Below are 21,750 nucleotides of genomic sequence, written 5' to 3'. Positions count from 1 at the left end.
CCTTTTGAAATAGTTAAATGTATATTGTATATTTAAGTTTTAACATCAGCAATTGTAGCAAAACACATACAATATTGATGTGAACAAACAATATTTATATTTATGGTATTAGTCAGGAGAGTAAAGAGAAAAATAAAGCAAAAACCCACTTATACTTCTGTATATAAAATTTTAATAAGAATCAAAATGTGCAGTAACAGATTTATATATGCAATTACTCAAATAACCTTTCTAAAGTTTAGACACAAAAACAATCTAAGCACGATCCATATGAACTTCTGAAAAACATTTTGCAATACAAAAAACAAAATCTCCACCCCCTAGAATTGCCCCCCTCCTGAAAATGGATAGGGGTCCATTCCTCTCTTTTTAAAATGTCCCTCGTAGTCCACTGCCCCCTCCCTTTCCCATGCCTCCAGAACTGCTGCAGTATACACCTCTACCCCGACCTGCAAAGCAACACACAAAACCACACGAAACACGTCAGAGCTACTCACTTTGCACATTTACAGCCATTCTAACCCAATAACTACCAAAAAAAAATAATCAGAACAGACGCTGTATTTATGTAATTTGATATATTCCAAATCAATATTTCTACACAGAACATTTTTTAAGCCTTTGTTTTGGCTACGATCTGCTGTGTCAAGTTAGACGTGGGAATGAGACTAGTTTCAGGGAGTAATTATAATGGGTGAGAAACAAAGTGTTTTTTTTTTTTTTTTTTTTTTAAATATACTACGTTGAGGGCTCCCGTGTGGCGCATCTGGTAAAGGCACTCCGCATGGAGTGCAGGATGCACCCTATAGCCTGGAGGTCACCAGTGCAAGTCCAGGCTATTCCACTGCCGACTGTGGATGGGAGTTCCCAGGGGGCTGCGCACAACTGGCCGAGCGCCGCCTGGGTGAGGAAAGCTTAGGTAGGCCAGGGTGTCCTCGGCTCACCGCGCACCAGCTACCCCTGTAGACTGGCCGGGCGCCTGTGGGTCTGCCTGCAAGTTGCCCGGAGCTGCGTGGTCCTCCGACACCGTAGCTCTGAGGTGGCTGTACGGCGGGCTTGCAGAGTGAAAAAAGCGGACGGCTGATGGCACACGTTTCAGAGGACGCGTGTGTCCATCTTTGTCTCTCCCAAGACAGTGCAGGAGTGGCAGCGGTGAACCGGGTTGAAATAAAAATAATTTGGAAAATTAGAAATAATTGCAGATTCCAAATTCAACAACAACAACAACAACAACACACACACACACACACACACACACACACATCACGTGGGGAACACGTCTGCTTCTACCAAAACCTTTTTCATTGGAGTTGAATGTGCATCATATTGCTCTGCACAGCTTAATTCTGAACTGCAAACTGTTTTTAAGCAGGGTTTCACTGTAATGTGCATTTCTCTTTAGCATAGACTGCTGATATTATATTACATAGTTCAAATTACTGGAAAAAAAACAATTTTCAAAAGACTTATGTAAAATACAGCATTCATGTAAACTGATAGCTTGCCATACTTACTTCTTTTAAAAAAGGAACACAGTATTGAACTTTCAAAAGGCAAGATTGTAATCCATTCTTATCTCTCAAAAAACGATTGAATACATTTTAGTAAGGTTAGTGCTTCCATGTCTTAGAGATCTCTGATATTTGTGTTCAGAATGGTGCTAAGAGTTAACTGTTACAATTTGTTTTTCCTTTCACAGAGAATATTGAGACTTGATCATCCCAAGAACTAAGCTTTTGCTTATTTAAATGTACCACATTTTAGGAATAAAACACTTTGATTTTTTTTAGACTAAAACTAAGAGATGGGAGACCATATTTTGCCCCCAGTATGGTGAAGCCCTTTTATAGATTGTGCCAATTTATTTAATGTAATACTAAAATTAGACTTGCATTAGAAATCTACATTAGTTACCCATTTTAGAACCAGCACTGGACGTTGAATTCAGAAACAGCTCAATGTAGCGATGCTCTAAAGTAAAGAAAAAGAAAAAAAAAAAACAACATTTTAAATGCATTAAATTTAAATAAAATAAAATGATACATTAAAAATCGACTATACCATGAACACACTACTAATAACAGAATACAGTAGTCAAATGTATAGAAAACCAGGATGTGCAACTGTGATAAGAACATGGCATTTATATTGTTAAAGTTGTAGTATTAGTTGAAGTGTATTTGTATAAACCATGAATTATCATGCAATGTAAGACCGCAGTTACAGTACCAGCTAACGTGAAAGAATGAATAATACAAATATTACTACAAAATTAACAGTTCATCAGAATATACCCAAAATTAAGCAGTGGCAGACAAGACCAACTTTTTTTGGAGTTAAATTAATTCATCAAATTCTAAAATCAATCTGAAACAGTTGGAAGATTTAGCATGACGCCAACTTAAGAAAACCCATCTCAGAGCTAGATGTAGAAAATAACCACAGCAAGTCTGATTCAGCCATGTTCATAATTTAGGACATTATTCGTGCTCAGCTTGGGACAGAGACACTTTCCTGGTGTTTCTAATGGCTGTGTGGATTTACAGTAAGCACAGATTTAAAAACATCCCTTTGGATTCTATTCCAAGATTTAAATGAGGAATTTGAATTGAATTTCATTTCAGACGGTATAAAAGTATTCCTTTTTATTTATTAGGTAAAAGGTAACAACAAGCTATTTACCAATGCAATTGGAACTCTGTCAACACAAAATATCATTTATTAATTCTGAATACATACGCATGTGATTTTTGTCTTTAGACATGGCGGATACTGCATCTTCATGTGTTGCAAATTCCACATCTGCCTCCCCAGTGGATTTGCCATTGGGTCCCACATCAACATGCAGTCTTACAGGATTTAATGGAGAGAAAAACTACAAGAGAATACATAGATATTAGCTCCAAGAGACTTCACTACATCAAGCACAAATAATGGATTTATTTGTAAACAGCGTGATGCAAAATGCAAGTTCTAGGTTTGAAGCTTGGTGATATAATTTCTCCAGCATTTTCAAGCAATCGTTCCATTTCGGTCTTGCTAACGAGCTGATAAATAACCTTCCACTACACAGTCTAATGTTAATGACTCTTGGGATAAATTAAGCCATTATTATTTGAAGCACTGCATTCCATCAAAACTGATACGTTGTTATGCACTTTCTAAACCATGGTTATCTGCTAAACTTATAAAATGTACAAGGGTTAAAGCTAAATTGTTCAGACATGCCAAACAACTTGGTACACCCATGGCTTGGGAATCCTTTCATACTCAGAATTCCCTTACCCACGTTTAACAATGTGTACCTTTTCCAATTGCATTACATGTTAATGTTGCATTTGGACAAGTTTATGACTGTGTGAAATTATATTTTAATTTAAAAATATTCAAGTTTTGGTAATTGGCTTAAAAAGGTAGTGTCCAGAATAATGCAAAGAGTAGCATGCCCCCCCTGCAAACAAACAGGTGTCCACAAATCTAAGCAAGACGTGCACACATCTCTTTCGTGTCTCTTATTAAAATGTTTCTGCCGTAACTCCAGGGCTAGCTGCAAAATGATGTTCCTCCGAGTGATTGTGTTGCCGGTGCACTCTTTGTACAAAACCAAAGCGTTGATGGCTGCCAGGTCCAAAACATTATAAAAAACAGATACAGGCCACCTGCAAGTACCACCTTTGACATAATAAAGTCGTGCCATTTGATCCAGTATATCCACACCGTACTTTGTTGCGTTGTAAAATGCAACACAGTCTCTGGCTTTCGTTTAGCATCAGTCCCTGATCTGTGCAGAGCTTAGAAAACGCACTTTTTTTTTTTTTTGCACCGTCACACTCAGGGTGGCACAGTCGTTATGCCTGAGAAATGTAGTGTAAATAATAATATATGATGTGTAGAATGACTTTCATCAGTGTTTCAAGCACTCAGGATTATAATAAGTTATTTCACAATGACGTTGATTTTATTACAAAGCCCAGACTAAACTGTCGGCTATATTGTATTGATTTCAATATGCCGCATAAACTGCGGATCTGGCGGTTGAAGAAGCAAGTGCTTATAACGTATTCATTTTTACGATTCTGCAGCTGAAGCACCGTATGGGTATTTAATTCAGATATTTAGTAACACTGAAGAACGGACATGCACGAGATATTCACACACAGAGATATTTAAATCTGAATTGCAAAAGCCGTTCAAAAAGCGGCTATGGCGGTGCTAGTGTTAACGTGCTTCAGTTAATCAATAAGTTGACAATAGAGTAAAGCTGTCTGCAGTTTTGACTTTCACTGGCAGATGGCAGCAGTCCCTAAGAAATGTGCTTGACAGACCAGGTCATCTGTATACACACAGCTGTGAGTGAACAATGGATGCCTGTGTATCTAGAGAGATTAAAACAAGGAGTTTATTTTTTTTATTTGTTGGTGTTACAAGTTGTAAGGAAGCCCTGTCAGGATTGGTACTGGTCAAAACCACTTATTTATTGTACCTAGACTTCACAGATAATAATGCATACACCCGTGCCTGAAACTGGGAAAGATACCGTATATGACGTGATTGAAAATTTGGAGACGTATGTTTTCTGATGTATATGTGCTATATGTGATAAAGACGTTAGCATTGATGAGGGTTTGAAGGGTCTGCTTTGAAATCTAATCGCACAAAAACAATTTCTAAAAACTGATATGCATAGGTATTGTGTTATTATAATGCTGCCACTGTAAAAAAAAAAATGTATTTATACTTCTATAATGCTGCCATTGTAAATAAAAAAAGTGATTTTGTTATTTAAGTTCTGTTGAAATAAATTATTCCGCTTTTCATAACAATAAAAATGTGTGTATTTTAAAAAATAAGGCAAAAATTGGTTTTGAAAACTATAAATTGCTTATTTGAGGCTTAAGAATGAAAAATCTGCAAAAATAATAATAAAAATAAATAAATAAATAAATAAATAAATAAATAAATAAATAAAAAAGGAGTATTTAACATGGAAATTGCCCAAATAAAGGGGCAGCTGGGTGGTTAAAGCAGCTCCTGTAAGTCCACAGATTCTTGAAGAAGCTGAACCAGGTGGAGTAAATAGACTATTAAACCAGAGAAGAGAAAACCTATTTGCAGTGAGAATCAGGTGAGTAAGCTTCTTTTTCTTAATATACTAAGAAAATAATTGATCACGTGTCATGACAACATGCTTCAAGGAATGAATAAAGCTGTTTTCAGTTAGCAAGTGTGGATGGCGCACTGCAAAGGCTGACAGAAAAGTCTGTGTTGTAAAGCCTGTTCTGACTTATACTATTATGATGTGACAATTTTTTTTTTTTTAAACCCTAAATGTGAAGTTTCAATGTGCACTGACATTTGTTTGTAGGGTTAAATAACTTTATTCTTTATATAGATATAAAGAGCATGTAGCGTGTTTTACAAAATATGAAGAATGAACATTAAAATAAAGTGAGTTGAAATAACAGTAATAGGTCAAAGGTGTGTTTATTTAATAAGAATGCAGTTCAAACACATTTTTTGTAGGTTTGGTGCTCATAATACTATTGTATTTATAGATTTAGTACCAAATGAATGTATAATTTACTTACATGAGCAATGTCTCTGTCTGTGGCTCGAAAAGGAAGCCCTCTCATGTGCACAAAGTGGCCACTGTGAAAACCAGAACTGGCATCTCCTCCTCCACCATAACGATGACCACCACCTGGTAAACAGACACATATTTAGACATAAGGAGTGGTGGGCTGTGCATTCCTAATGGGAAACAACTAGCATATTCAAAGTAAACTGGCTGCAATGTGGTTCTACAGTACAATCGGTATCTGGATAGTGTTCTTTTGAATTACAGTAAAACCCGTCTAATCCAGTCTCTACATACCTACATTTGGCATAATTTTTGGGTCCCGACCAAATCCCTATTGAAATAAATGGTGCGATACCCTCTACAATCCGGAACCTGTCTATTCTGGAATCCAGCATGATTTGAAGTCCCTTCTGCCTAACATCAATGCAATCGGACTGCAGTTCTTAGCCGGTTTTATCAGAATTTGAGTTCTCTAGATATATTATATAGCTCACGAATGTGTAAACATGCTAATTATGGCAGCTGCAACTCATCCCTCATAATAAGACACCCCATTAAGAACAGGGGGTTACATAATCTTGAAGTGCTTGGTCTTTATCGTCTGGTAACCAAAAAGTCCACAAATCAAATTAGGTCACAGTTACTGTGTAAGATTATGAGCGGTAAAAAAAGATTATGGCCACTGGTTGAGGGCTACTATTCCTCAGGAAGCAATGTATATTTGAAACTGCAATATTTGTTAGTTTAGATGATGAGGGATGAGGCTGTCTTTCTGGTAATACATTTCATAAACACCATGAAATACACAAACAGCCGGTGTAACATTTTTTAACCAAATTATTATTGTGTTTGTTTAGTACAATCTTTCATGGGTTTATCCTTCTCACTGTCAGGAAGTAGACCTTGTGTATGTTCGTTAGTTTAAGCATGCATCAGCTACCCACAGATAACACAGCATGTCACATATTCAACTTAAAATTTGGTTAATAGATGAAGCTAGAAAAAAAGAATACCTCTGCCTCTTTCAGTCCTCATCCTGTCATCGAACATACCATTGCCAAAGCAGAAATTACTGTAGCCATTGAAGTTGTCAAGTCCACCATAACCTAAAAAGGTATCTTAGTTTTACCAAATAATCTTTCAAATCAAGTTTTATATGTACCTTTCAAACCTCTGTGTAGAGATCATGTCAACAGCTGCATTATTACAGACACAATTAGAGGTTTATTTGATACATAGGCCAAGATCTGGTAATACTTTTAACAAGCCAGAAACGAAATAAGGTAATGTTTTATTAATTTACAATCCATGTAGATAGTGTAAAAAACATATACTGGATTCTGCTGTGAAGACGCTCCTAAGCAATCGCCCCATCTTAACTTTAGACTGAAAGTCACATTTCCCATTCTATAATAATTCTGCATAATGCTTTTCATAATTTTGTATTTTCGCTCTTGTAGGTCAATGCTCACCCCTGACCTTTGGCTGGATTCTAACTAACTTCACACAGGAGAATCCAGTATTTATTTTTTCATTTGAAAATCTGATAGCCAGGTAGACTCAAATCAAAACAAGTCTGTCTCTTAGATTTGTGTGTAATTGTACATATAAAATATATTAATCTAGGTATATATATAACATAACTCATGATTTCCAGCTAAGCTATCGCTGGTGGCCTGGAATTTGCCATTATCAGCTTTTTAGCCAACTAGATGGGGAATGGATGGTAGTAACCATTAGAAAATGTTAAAATCTGTCACATACCACCACTGTATCCTCCACCAGCACGCATCTGATCTAACACTCCTCCTCCTCCTCCTCCTCCTTTCCCGGTTCCAGGGCTGAAAATCCCTCCACGTCCTGCCAGAGGCCTGTCATAGGGCCCAGGCCTCTGTGCCAGCATCCTCCGTGGCAGCTCGGAATACACCTGGATTTCATTCCGGCTGCTCTTGAAGATTTCAATGTACCTATGTGTGAGTTGACAGGCCAGGATTTAAGTTAATTTATGTTAGTTTTTTTGTTTTTTTTTGTTAAAAGAACCATTGTTTGGGAAAAAAATACTGAGACTCAACATATTTGACACATGAAACATCATATAATTTAAAATATGAAATCATAAGCCCACAACTGTTTTTGACAATCTAAGAAACTAGCTTAATTGAAAAGTGAATCTGGAAGTAAGATAGAGATTCTCAATTTGTGTTTCACATTTTTATTTCACTTGAGTATTACTACAGAATGCATAATATATGCACAGTGTAATATATATTAACTCACCATGTGTTCTAGAAAATAAAATGTCTCATTCTGTGACAACACATGACACCCAGTACACTGCTTCAACTTTTTTTATTTCATCCAATTATTTTATCCAGATTTTCTCACCAATTTAGACTGTCCAATTATTTTTTACCCCACACAGCTCAGGAGAACTGACTGTTCAGTGGGCGTCCTCCGATCCCACGACCAAAGCCATTTTCCTCTTTTACACCCAGGAACTCGAGAGTGGACGTCAACAAGCTACTAGCCTCTGGAAGACAAAGGCCAGCCGTGCAGGTGTCCGCCTGAGCTCACTGGGCGCCTGGCTAGCAGGGTCCGCTGTAGCACGATGAAGAGAAACAGTCCTGCCGATTTTGCCTCCCTAACCCACAGGAGCGCCAGAGCCAATCGACGCTCCCTTCAGAATCCCCAGCGAAGACCGGCCACTTCGCACAGCCAGGATGCAAACCTGCGCTCCCCTGACTGTATGACTCACCCTGCACACCACGCGGCTGTTCTTTTACCAGGTGAGCCACTCGGGGACCCCCACTGGTCCAGCTGTTTTGATGAAACTTGTTACCTGGGGTGATTTTTGCTGGAAAATTCCAAATATCCAATTAAATTTCACTTGAACTGAGATAATGTAAAGATACTAAGATGTGGCGAACAAGAAAAACACATTTTGCAAGAGTTAGATGTAATACGAGTTGTGATTAATCTTTTGTTAACATAGGCCCTTGCATTTTGGCTGATTGACCGATCAATAAATCAATTATTTGTCTATATAATTCCCCTACAGGCAGGTAGATTATATATATTATATATATAAATAAAAGTGTGCAACGATGCACTTAAACCACTTTGTGTCAGAGTGCCTTTCTGCTTGACCTTACCAACCACTTGGCCTGTTCACACCAGATCTACCCAACTTATTTTCCTATGATACTGGGCTACATTTCTGTAATTAAGTGAACATCCTCCATTACAGAAAACACAGACTGACCTTTAAAATATCAACTTTTGTTTGATCAATGGTTTAAGTCTACAAACAATGCCTAATTTAAAAGCAAAATGTTCTTGCTTGTCGTGGGAGACAAGAGTCTGTGGAGAGGGGGGTGAATGTTGCTGTTTTGGGATCTAGGCCCAGATGTGCTGGAGGGCTGTATAAGCAAGGAGCAGGCGCACATTTCGGCAAGCTTTTTCATAGAGAAGCTGGGGGCCCGCCTGCTCCTTGCTTACACAGCCCACCAGCACACAGAGCCCGCCGCAAGTAAGTAAACAAACCAGCTTCTCAATTTCTTAGCTGTGATAGTCCTGTTATAACTTCACTATCACGGCTTTAATATTACATTCAAACAACGTATTTCATTTATTAATTTAATTATTTATTTTCCTGTAGCCAAGGACACTGCGAGTTCACGGAGCGTGTGCACCCACTTTGTGAACTCCGCCACCCCTGTACAACCTGGGCCCAGATCCCAAAACGGCAACATTCTCCCCCCTCTCCACAGACTCCCGACGCCCCTGACAGGTAAGAACATTTTGCTTTAAATTAGGCATTGTTTTTAGACTTAAACCACTGATCAAACAAAAGTTTATATTTTAAAAGTCAGTCCGTGTTTTTAGTAATGGAGGACGTTTACTTCATTACATTTCCCCCCTCTTCTAAAGTCATATTCTGAGGCAGGTGCGAAAGATAGTCCACAACCTGGTTCTGTACACCAGCTCTGTACTGCACCACAAAGTCAAACGGTTGAATGGCTAAGAACCACGAGTCACACGAGTCCCGCATCTGTCCCTGCCAAGATAATGCCTGATGGTCTGTCTCGAGGACAAACCTCCTTCTCAGCAGATAATATTTAAGGGAGTCAAGGGCCCACTTAAAATCGCCAGGCATTCCTTTTCAACGGTTGAATATCTTGTCTCCATTGGCAAGTTTCCAGCTAAGGAAAGCAACTGGCCGTTTGTCCTCCAGGTCCCCTTGAAGCAAAACTGCGCCAAGGCCCACCTCTGAGGCATCCATCTGAACAGCAAAGGGCTGGTCAAAATCCATGCTCTGCAGCACTGGGTCCTGGCAATGGGCCTCCTTCAGGTCTTTGAATGCCTCCGCACACTACTCTGTCCAGACGACTGTTGGGGCCTGCTTTTTTAATCAAGTCCGTTAAAACTGTGACTCTAGATGAAAAATTGGTGATGAAACGTCGGTACCATCCTAATAATCCTAGGAATGAACTAACCTGTTTCTTTGTTGTTGGTCTTTCAGCTGCCCGGACTGCCTCCACCTTCTCCAGTTGAGGACGGACAACTCCTCGATCTAGCACATATCCAAGATAATTAGTCTCCTCTTTCACGAACAAACTTCTTCGGGTGGATAGTTAATCCTACACCTTTAATCCTGGTTAGCACTTCCTTTAGATGGATCAGATGATTTTCCCAAGTGCAGCTATAGATGGCTATATCGTCCAGGCAGGCTGCAGCGAACTCCTCCGTCCCACGCAGATCTTAATCCATGAGTCTTTGGAAAGTGGCAGGCGTGCCATATAATCCAAAAGGCATCACGGTGAACTGGAACAGTCCATGGGATGTATTTCTGGCATTCTTGGGCAAGTGAGACTTGCCAGTAACTTTTGTAGAGGTTAAGGGTGCTAATGTATTTAGATTTCCCTATACGTTCAACTAGCTCCTCCAGCAACAGCAACACCTGGTCTCCTGGCTGAAAAGTACGGTTTCGGGTAGACCAATCGTACCATCTCTTCCGAGTGGCCTGGGCTTTCTCTATGTGCTCACGGACCAGCTGATCTCTCACCTTCAGCACATAGGACAGGGTAAGAATTTAGTAGTCGCCAATTGATTTTACCCCGTTATTCTCCCAATTTGAAATGTCCAATTATATTTTAGGCTCAGCTCACTGCTACCACCCCTGCGCTGAATCTGGAGCAGCGAAGACGAACACACGCTGTCCTCTGAAGAGTGTGCCGTCAGCCGACCGCTTCTTTTCACTCTGCAAGCCCGCCATGCAGCCAACCCAGAGCTACAGCGTCGGAGGACAACATAGCTCTGGGCAGCTTACAGGCAAGCCCACAGGCGCCCGAACAGTCTACAAGGGTCGCTGGTGCGCGGTGAGCCAAGGACACCCTGGCCGACCTAAGCCCTCCCCCCTTGGGCAGCGCTTGGCCAATTGTGCGCCGCCCCCTGGGAACTCCAGTCCACGGTCGGCAGTGGAATAGCCTGGACTCGAACCGGCGACCTCCAGGCTATACAGCGCATCCTGCATCCACGCGGTGCACCTTTACCGGTTGCACCACTCAGGAGCCCCGCTTGGGGGACCTCTCGATAGGTGAAGAGCAAGTATGGCAGCCACTTGACCCAGTCTTTTCCTGTTTCGGAGACAGCATGTTCTTTAACGTTTGGTTAAACCGCTCGATTAAGCCATCAGTCTGCGGGTGGCAAAGGGTGGTCCATATACCCATAATCCCTAGCAACTGCTATACCTGGCGCAAGACTTTGGACATAAAATTTGTGCCCTTATCAGTTAAAATCTCTAGCGGTAAGACAACTCAACAAAACAGTTTAATGAGAGTGGATGCTACTTGTCTTGCCTACAGTCCCTCAGTGGAAAAGATTCTGGATATTTTGTAGCAGTCACAAATAACTACAATATATTTGTTCCCGGCTTTGTTTGTGCACTCTATTGGCCCTACCACAACTCCTATGTGCTCAACTGGAATGTCTGATTGGCAACGATATCAATGGGGAACGAGCTACTCTCTTCCCTCCTGACTTCAGATACTCAGGATATGTTTGGCAATATTGTCTAACTGCCCCATATAAGCCTGGCCAATAAAACCTCCTGGCAATTCGTGATAGTATCTTACCAGTGCCCAGGTGTCCGGAACGGTATGTCCCAGTTCCAACACTTGGTCCTGCAACACCTTTAGTACAAGTAGCTGCTCTCCCTGGCTGCTCTGACGATACAGCAACCCTTTCCTGGTCTCATAAGCCTTGTCTTTCCAACCAACACTCTTTCTCCTTCAGACACCTTATTAAAACATTCTTTTAGTGTAGGATCCTCTAGCTGTGACAGCCAAGTTAAGTGGCATCTCCATTTCTCCCTCATCAAGTGCAGGCAACTCTAATGCTTCCAGATCCTGACCCCTGCCCCGTTCTATAGAACCCCTGAATTTCTCTCGACGCCCTTCTGCCTTGGTTTTCCCGAATTCTAACTGGCTCTCCGCCTAACTCCTCATTCCGAACTGGCATACAATCTGGGAACTCGTATTTGGCATCTAGCTTTCTAGCCTGTTCACATGTGACTACCAGATTGCATGGTTTACCTAGCTGCAGCAAATCAACCAACACTGGCATGTCCTGACCTATCACTATAGGATAAGGCAAGTCTTGAACTAGGCCTACAGTTAAAAGAAAGTTCTGGTTAAAAGCCTCAATGTAAACGTCTGCTGTGGGGTACGACCTTTCATCTCCATGTACACATTTAATTCTCAGCTCTTTGGCAGACTTCCACAGACCCCTAGGAAGTGTGTCTGGACTAACATCTGGGTACTTTCCTGTCTAAAAATGCAGTCAATGGTTTACCGTTTAGAAAAACGGTGACCACTGGTGCTACTTCCTGTTTCCTTACACCGGCCTCACAACTAGGCCTCGTCACATAGCATAGGTTAGTAGTTTTCACTTTTCTCAGTGGACAGACTGGTTTAATATGCCCTTCCTGGCCAAAGTAAAAACACTCTTGTTTGGCATACTTTTGCTTAGACCACCACCTTTCACAGCCCTGTCAGACTTACCCCTGGCTGTTCAAGGGTCTCCTCCAGCAAAGCGGTATCCTCCCGGTCCTCTGTGGGCAGCAACAAAGGCATCCACCAGCTGGGAGGCATCCTGGGTAGTCACAGGGTTGCACTCCTTAACCCATACTCGTATATCGGGGTTCAGCATCTGTAGAAACTGTTCCAGTACCATGGTTTCCGCAAATGTATCCATGGTGCAGAGCTCCAATTTCACCCATTTAGCAAACACGTCCTTAAGGTGCATGTGGCAGGATGGCTGGGCAAGGACGTCAGGTCAGAAGCAGGAAGGAAACACACCAGTACTGTAGATCAAAGTAAATGACGTGGCGGCGCCGTTTTATTTTTAAATACTACAAAAATAAATAAAAAGTTCAAACAGAAAAACTGTGCTTCCAGAGCAAAATAAATATTTTAAATAAAATCTCGAACACAAAATAATAAATAATACATACAGGTCAGGCTGGGCAATAGCCTTCACTGATCCTTTACGTTTTAGTTTCGTTTTCTCTCGCTGCTTGCTCTCTCCTCTCTAACACCCACCGCGAGGGTAGAGAGCTACAGGCTTTTATGCAGGTGACCATCTCCCGATTAGCAACAAAATTAATCACTTAATTTGGGAGATGGCCACCTTCTGCACGAGTTTATTAATTATTCCTGACAGAGGACGAGCACCAATCTCGCCTCTGCCAGAACACGTTTTAAAAATAAACAAAACAATAACAAACACGGCGGACGCCGTCATTATAAAAACTAAATCATAAACAACAATAATAATAATAATACTACTACAAATACAAAATAACACGGGGGCGGAGGGGGAAACCCCGTTCTAAAAATAAACAAATACATTTAATCAGCGGGGCTTACTACCGCCCTGCTATAGTGCACATACAGCTACTGTGGTGTTTGCCCCAGCAGAACCTCGAGGGCTCTGAAGCGCTGGCGGCAGGTTTCAGGATTAACAGCATATTTCTTCAAAATCGCTTCCTTGACATTGTCATAGTCTGTGGTGTTATAAATGTCCATCACAACTTAGGTGCTATGTGCTTTCCCGCTTAACCCTGGAACTAGACAGATTGCCCAGTCCTGTATCAGACATTTATAAGCAGATGCCAGTCTCTCAAAGGTAATTAAATAATATTCAGTATCATCTGTGTCCTCTAGCTTAATTAGCTTTGGCTCCCGGCCACGGAATCCCTGTTTCCTTTGGTGAACTCCCAGAGTTTTCAGCATGCTCCACCTCTGTCTGCAACTGGGTGATCCGATGTTGCATTACTCTGAGTTTCTGATCTTGTCGGATACTCTCTCTCCAGGCTTTCTTCCCTTTGCCTCTGGAAATCCAAGTACGTCCAGAACATTCCTGTCAACTCTGTCAGGGTGGGCTCACTTACCCCAGATGATCCAGTCACTAGAGGTACTGCTGGTGAACTTATGGCTGCTGCCACTGGGCCCACCGCTCCTGTTCCATCCTCCAATCCTTCCAGCCTTTTGTTTCTGCTTCACTGTGGTCCCATCTCTTTGGCAATGATATGGTTGTTTTCTCCTGGTCATTACTCGTCTCCACGGCCACTGTAATCCCACCAATTGTGAGCGACCAGTGCACAAGATGTTGCAGTGCAAGGAGGAAGCGATGACACAGAAGATGCGTTTAAACCAGATGGCTGATGTTTTATTAACAGATCAAAAGGAACAGGTAGGAATAGTGTAAGGTGTTATTTAATTCTCTGTTACAGGTTAAGTGGTGGTTTGTCAGTCATTTAAATAATTAAATGTATTAAAATAAGCTTTTATCTAACACACTGTGACGGAAATAGAATGATCTTTGGTGGTACATCTCCCTCCCGACCTGTGAGGGCGCTAAGTAACCCGAACAGAGTACCCCGGACTGTTTGGCATGACACTTCATTCCTAGGGTTAAAAGGAAGTCGGTCATCTAGAAAGGGTGCAGAGCTTCGTTGCACTAACTCATCGACTCGGAAGGGAAATGATGTGGCAGCCATGGATTGGAGGAGCGGCTGCAATCGTTTACCAAGGGGTCATGTGTGACGGTACAAATAGGGGACGAAGCGACATAATCTCTTCCTTCATTTTGGTTAAAGCATTGAACCCAGAAGGACGCATATTATTGTATCGTGTTTCCAATCTGGCCCCCTTAAATTAAAAAAAACTAGTTGAAGAGCCCTGCTCTAACTAAGGCAAGAGAGAAGTGTCCTGAACATTTGTATTTAATTTGTAATTTTATGAAAATTGTATATTTTTGTAATAGTACCTTTCATTTTTGACTAGTGGACTGCTTTAAGAAAGATGTTTCCTGAAAACTACAGTATCTAGGGACTTAAATGAATTCAATAGATTTGTATTGTAAAAACGTTATTTATGTTCAAATTACATTGTTAATTCTTAATAAATTGGTAAAAATGGAAAAAACTGAATTGGTCATTTTGAAAAACAGAATTTGCCATTCCCAAGAATGGAAAACCAGGAGCCCTAATTAATTTATATTTGTAGCTGGCAAAATTTTAAATTGGTGATCAATTTTTGAGGCCATGTGCTCCTAAAACAAATTGGTCACACTGTAGAGCTCTGCACAATTTGGAGTTTTCCAATTAAAATGCACCCCAATAACGGCTTTCATAAGATTTGTCATGATCTGTCACGGAAAGACCTTGATGCAGACATTTACCTGTGGTAGATAAACAAACCTGAGGTTGTAAGAAAAAAAACAACAAAAAAAAACAAAACAAAAAAAAAGTTAAAAATGGTGCAGCCCTCATTTAACTCCCTCAATAATCTATAGTGTAACAAACTGCAAGTAATCCCAATAAATTATGTTAAATACTTTTCTACTGTACATGTTGATAAAAAATAAAAAGTTTGTTTGACCCCCCCAAGCCCCCTCCTCCACCCGGTATTAATTATACCATTAATTACCAGCCCAGTATTTCCATCCCCACCTGTGCCCTATCCTTTCCTTGTGTTTCCCCAGTGCTTTTTCTGCTATCTCCTTTGAAGCAAACTGCACGAAGGCTTCCCCTGTGCTTCTCCCCTGGTAGTCCACCGGCAATGTTATCCCATTTGGCACGATTTTCAACCCTTTAACCCAAGGACAAATAACCCCGTCAATATAAAATGTTAAAAGCCGTGACATTCCCATCTTTTGAAACACTTTAAAGCAGGCTACTACATTTCCCAAACCCCACCAATACTTCTACACATCTCAAATCAGTTTCCACTACTGCATGTGCATCCAAGGTTATTAAAAACCACTGGCCTTCAAAGTGCTAGAGAAACCCATGCAGTGTTTGCAAGAAACACATTGCTTAGCTGTGTTGTCCATTTAGCAGCAATATCTTTTCCCCAATTGTTCTGATATTTGTATTCACATATCTAAGGTGAATCAACTAGGGAATTACATTTTTTTCAACTTTTACTTGTAAAGAGTTTCTTGTAAACACTGCAGAGTGTTCAGTAACACTTTAAACCATATCAGTTTATTTCTATATATTTTTTCTAAACATATTAAACTCACCAAAGTGGAAAATATTTAACTTAATATACATCATAAATTATACTAAAATAGTCTTCAACAATTCCAACTGTTTTTTTTTTGTTTGTTTTTTTCTTAACTGAATACTTTTGAATGGACCACTTAATATGCTTAAATTAAAATTAACATTAGCCAAAAGTCTGACACTCTCCAACTAGAGTCACATGCCTTCCATTTCGGTAGGGGGTGCAGAAAGTACATTTCAATTTGGTTACATCAGTGAATGCTTTGACATCAGTAAATTACTTGTTCAAAAGTCCAGCTGTTTAGAGAACATTTTGAAAGAGCAGGTACCTGAAAAGAACTGAACAATCTCCTCCTTGCTGCAGCCAAAGGGGAGCCCTCGGAGCCGCACCAGACATCCACTACAACTGTCATAATCATTCGGACCGCATCGCTGCAACACCCAGTCCAGCTCACTGCTGTTTGACTTAAAGACTGAAGATAAAAAAAAAAACACTTTTGCCTTTTTTTGCATTCCATATTAATGTGTAAATAAATACAGGCATTTAGAAAAAATTGTCTAAGCCTTTTGTTGTACAATGGTACTGTAGATACTGTTAGCAAATAAATATTACAAATACTAACAGTACCTCCTGCACCATTATATAACAAAAGGGTATGGCTGTAAACATAGCCAACTTCCTGCAAAACAAAACAAGAGGTAAAACAATGTGGCATTGAAATGGTAAATTTTTTACTCAACAACATGGATAACAATTGAGAGAATTAACCTACAGCAGTGTCCCAAAGGCCATTTATCTGTTTATTAACCCCGATATCAGTCCAGTCATGTCTATGTTATCAACTTGCTTATCAGGTGTGTGGAAAGACAGTTCACTGTTGCCACTTATTTTGCAGAAAAAAAATATTTGGAATATAAAAATAAAATAAAAAAAGACATAGTACACACAGCATATATATTATACTACTATAGATATGTGGTCCTTCTACACAGGTCATTTTTAAGTTTGACTGTCCAAGTTTATAAGTAACGATTTCTATAAATTTGGAATTTTACAGTTGTATGACTGCAACACTATTTTTAATAGCTTACCCTCAATATATCTATGCCCCATGTATTTGCGATCCTTTGCTAGTGCACTTTTGAAGTCTTCTGCTGTCTCCAGTTCAATAAAAGCTTCTCCACTTGGCCGTCCTTCTTTAGAAAAAGTAAACCTCACTCCATTTATCCCACCCACAATACTGCAATCTGTAGAGAGAAAGACATTATACAGTGTGTGTTTTCAATACTGATCAAGAAATAAAACTACAGGAATGGGATGCATCAAATAAACATTTACCATGTGTGTATGTTGTGATTGCACAACATAATGTAAGACTTACTTAGGGCAGCAGTGTGGAGTAGTGGTTAGGGCTCTGGACTCTTGACCGGAGAGTCGTGGGTTCAATCCCAGGTGGGGGACACTGCTGCTGTACCCTTGAGCAAGGTACTTTACCTAGATTGCTCCAGTAAAAACCGAACTGTATAAATGGGTAATTGTATGTAAAAATAAGGTGATATCTTGTAACAATTGTAAGTTGCCCTGGATAATGGCATCTGCTAAGAAATAAATAATAACTTACTGGAATTACTTTTTTTAACTCTACTGTATGTACTTTAAAGGACAATAAGGACCAACGGGTCTTATTCAGACGAGTCAGATGTACATACTTGAGAAAAATCCTGCAACTTCTTCCTGTGTGCAAGACCAAGGCAAGCCACGAATGCGCACCACAAACCCTTCATCATGCAAAGGCATTTCTTCTGCTTCTTCAAAGCAACTGTTAAAAGTATAAATCAATTATAAAATATAATTCAGTGTTCTGTAACAGAGATTACACATCCATGCTAAAACCACCATGTAACCTCATACCTTATCCAGGGTGAATATGGTTTATATCAAGTCTGTTTACAAACTAACCTATGGAAGAGCCCTAGAATTAAATATAAATTTCGTCTTTAAAACTCAAATTTCGAGTTTTAAAACACGAAATTTTAACATTCTACATACAAGCTGGGTCTGGGGAAAAGCCAAAACCAATTTTCTTCCGCTGGGTTTTAATAGTCTAATAGTCTAAAAAAGGTATTTAATAGTCTAAAAAAGGTATTTTCCCACATATATTATAGAATCACATTTGTTTGAAAAAGCAGCTAGTTCGGAGTAAACATGTTTTACACGGGATTGATCAATAATTAATCTACGTTTCTCTTATGGCGATATGCAGTTTTTAATTAAGGCTCTTATCAATAAAGATATTGATAGGAGGCTGTGTGGTCCAGTGGTTAAAGAAAAGGGCTTGTAACCAGGAGGTCCCTGGTTCAAATCCCACCTCAGCCACTGACTCATTGTGTGACCCTGAGCAAGTCACTTCACCTCCTTATGCTCCGTCTTTCGGGTGAGACGTAATTGTAAGTGACTCTGCAGCTGATGCATAGTTCACACACCCTAGTCTCTGTAAGTCGCCTTGGATAAAGGCTTCTGCTAAATAAACAAATAATAAAAGAGCGTATTGCCCCATTGATCATTTTTATATTGCATAGATAAATGTCTCTGCAAAAATACATACGTTTGGAGCAATGCAAATTACTTATTTCTATTAAGTATTATAATGGTATCACTAAGGGTGTCTTGTCATTCCTATATGAAGAACGGATTGTTCCAAAGTAATTTCACATTTTTTACAGTGTGCGCACATATATCTTAGTTTTGGGGCAATGCGTTTATACACCTGCATCCAACATAAAAAAGCCCAAACTGTTTTATAGATAAATTAAGATTGCTTACAACCTAATTAAAGTTGCCCGAGTTGGTGACGCTTTTTCAGTAACATGGCATGAAAGGCCAGGCTACGTGAAGCTCACGTGTAAAATATGCTTACTCCTGCTTTTTCAAACAGATATGATTCTAAATACATGTGGGAAAATGAATTATTTAGTAAAATCCGACAGAAGTGAATTTGCGGCTTCAGACAGCAGAGTTCTGAGTTCCGGCTCGTCCGGATTTTCCCATGAACCAGCTGGTATGTACAATGTCAAAATTTCGTGTTTTTGAAAGGTGAAATTTCAACTTTCAAAAGGCAAAATTTCGAATAAAAAAAAAAATCAATTTTGACTTTGAGTGGAATTTACCAGTTTTAAAGACGAAATGTCTTTTTTTTTTATCGCATAGCCCTAGGGCTCTTCCGTACTAACTTGCACACAGTGGCTATCATTTAAAAGATACAGTCAGTATGAGACTATTTTGGTTTTTGTCATTGACCTATTACTGTATAACTGACAAGTCAATATTCTTATAGTGGCTTCATTTATAAATTCAGTTTTCAGCCGGAACATCAAAAGAATTATATCACATTTTACAAACCAATCACTTCAGTGTAGCACCTAATCACTTATGGGGTGGGTGTAAGTAAATGTAAAATTATCCAAGATGCACAAAAGTTTTTAGATGAGAAATTTAGCCACACGCGTTGTAAATGCACTTGCCAAAAATTGCAACCACCTGAAATAATTTACACACTTCGATAGCAAGCAGTTCCTGCAGAATTCACCAAAACTCGCTAAAATATGCAAGTGAGCTTTTGTTTTTGATAACAAATGTATTACCGTAATGATAATGTATACGACACCGCACCACTGTGTACTATATACATAACGTACTTAAATGTAAATACAGTACTACTATTCGGCCTAAATAAAATTCACCATTATCTGTGTGTACCAAATATTCCAGTAGAAATCATCACTTTCGGTAAAAGCACAAAAACACAACGGCCAATTTTTAGTACGCTTAAAAAAAAAAAAAAAAATACTGCATCTTAAAATTAAAAACAAATGATTAGTTCCTCACCTTCTCCTAGCACAAGACACACGGTAAAAGCGATGTAGTTAACGCTTACTCTCGCGAGAGGTTGTGCTACTGAAGATTCGGGTCATCACTCAATGAAACTCAGACGGCCATCTTGGGTTTGGGTACAACCAGCATATGAGCATGACAGGACAGATGTCAAATACAAAACTTCCCAGTGTGGCTTCCAGTTCCGTCGCTTCCTTTTTACATCAGAACTGACCGAAAGCTGCGCTTGCGTATTGAAGCTGAGGTATGACACAGGCCCGGTTTTTGGGATGGAACCGCATAACAGTCTCGCGTTTTGATTGGTCCATGTCTGTCACATGAATATGTCGTCACACGAGTGGAAAAGCTTGCAGGCATTTTTAACATTGTGATCAGAGAGAGAGAGTGATCTGCTTTCTGCAACCTTACTATTAAAATATAATGTGGTATTACGCTGTACTGTTATAAGAAACTATGGGTATTTACTTTATATGAATTATCATGTTATGCACGAATGTAAGAATTGGCTTTCTGTGGTGGTGTACTTTTTTCTTTCAAGTACCATCTATAATCGTTTTTGCGATATATTTTAATATAAAATGTATACACTATTGCAGTTTTGTTACAGGATACATTAGTTTATCTCTAATGTAATCACAGTTTTACATATAGACTTCCCCTGTTTTCATTTACGTCCCAAATTCTGGGCCGCTTTGCTTTTCAGATAACGTCCCAAATTCTGGGCCGCTTTGGTTTTTAGATAACGTCCCAAATTCTGGGCCGCCTTGGTTTTTAGATAACGTCCCAAATTCTGGGCCGCTTTGCATTTTCGAATTCAGCCCAGTTTTGGGGACTCAGCTGACAGCGAGTTTCTAAGTCATCCATGCACAGTTTACCATAAACTCGATCGTGAATTCATTTGAGAGTAACACTTAGTACATGAATCAAAGTTAATGTATTTTATACTCTTCCCAGATCATCAGATCAGATTATCATCAGAGCAATTCTGCTTTTATTGTGTTACCTTTTGTGAACATTTGTGACCAAAATACCCATTGAAACACTATAACTAAATAGGAGTTAAACTAAAGTAACTTTATATTCTGGAAGACAAACTTTTTGAAAGTGTGTTTTCCAATTTCTGTATTGGAACTGTGCTTTACAATTGATTGCAGAAATAGAGATAGATAAAATAGAGCTCTAGTCACAAAAGATTTAGGACGGTTTTAAGAACTATTTGTGAAGGACCATTTAAAAAAAAAAGTCAATTCTCATTAAACTTCCAGTTCATGAATGTTTTAGAGGGGTTAGAAGTTTATTCCAATTTTTTAAAGCTGTCTTCAGCCTGTAACAACATATCAGTCACACCCATCAAGGAGAAACAGTACACGATTGTGCAAAGTGCTTCCTGTGGGATGCAAATTATTTGCAAGGTACAATATGAGAGCTGAAGTTTAAAACTTGTCTGCACAGACTTGCCCCCAGACTCAATCCACTTGGGTTATTCCTGAGTGATTAACACCAAATAAACTGGGGATACAAAGGGCAGCTCAGCTGGCATTACAGCCATTCAAGACTGTAAAATACCAATGCTGGTAAATAAAACCAAGGCACAGAAAGCTATTAGTAATGTACTGAGATAAAAATAAGACTTAAACTTAGGTCTTAGGCTAGGTACATATTTGGTGTCAAGGTGCTTTTTAGCACTGATTTCAAAGGGGCTGT

The 21,750-nt window shown here is 39.5% G+C and overlaps 1 protein-coding gene across 3 annotated transcripts; it reads right to left on the bottom strand.

Annotated features, from left to right (window-relative positions):
- Positions 1-2: 2 nt before the first annotated feature.
- Positions 3-20,247, bottom strand: LOC117414592 (heterogeneous nuclear ribonucleoprotein H3-like). Of its 3 annotated transcripts, none has more exons than XM_059026541.1 (11): positions 20,041-20,247; positions 17,537-17,974; positions 17,247-17,402; positions 16,484-16,627; positions 15,597-15,735; positions 7,346-7,548; positions 6,595-6,687; positions 5,589-5,701; positions 2,740-2,875; positions 1,915-1,971; positions 3-449 (listed from the first exon to the last, which is right to left on the bottom strand). In XM_059026541.1, exons 3-11 carry the CDS (start codon positions 17,266-17,268, stop codon positions 370-372), a joined length of 987 nt encoding a protein of 328 aa, XP_058882524.1. In that variant the 5' UTR covers positions 17,269-17,402; positions 17,537-17,974; positions 20,041-20,247; the 3' UTR covers positions 3-369. The 3 variants fall into 3 exon arrangements, with proteins under 3 accessions (XP_058882524.1, XP_033880244.2, XP_033880245.2); XM_034024353.2 differs by having other exon boundaries at positions 17,865-17,974; XM_034024354.2 differs by lacking the exon at positions 15,597-15,735 and having other exon boundaries at positions 20,041-20,244.
- Between the last annotated feature and the right edge of the window lie 1,503 nt (positions 20,248-21,750).

Source organism: Acipenser ruthenus, chromosome 7, assembly GCF_902713425.1.
Source record: "Acipenser ruthenus chromosome 7, fAciRut3.2 maternal haplotype, whole genome shotgun sequence".
NCBI classification, from domain to species: domain Eukaryota; kingdom Metazoa; phylum Chordata; class Actinopteri; order Acipenseriformes; family Acipenseridae; genus Acipenser; species Acipenser ruthenus.
This window is presented reverse-complemented; position numbering and strand designations above follow the sequence as displayed.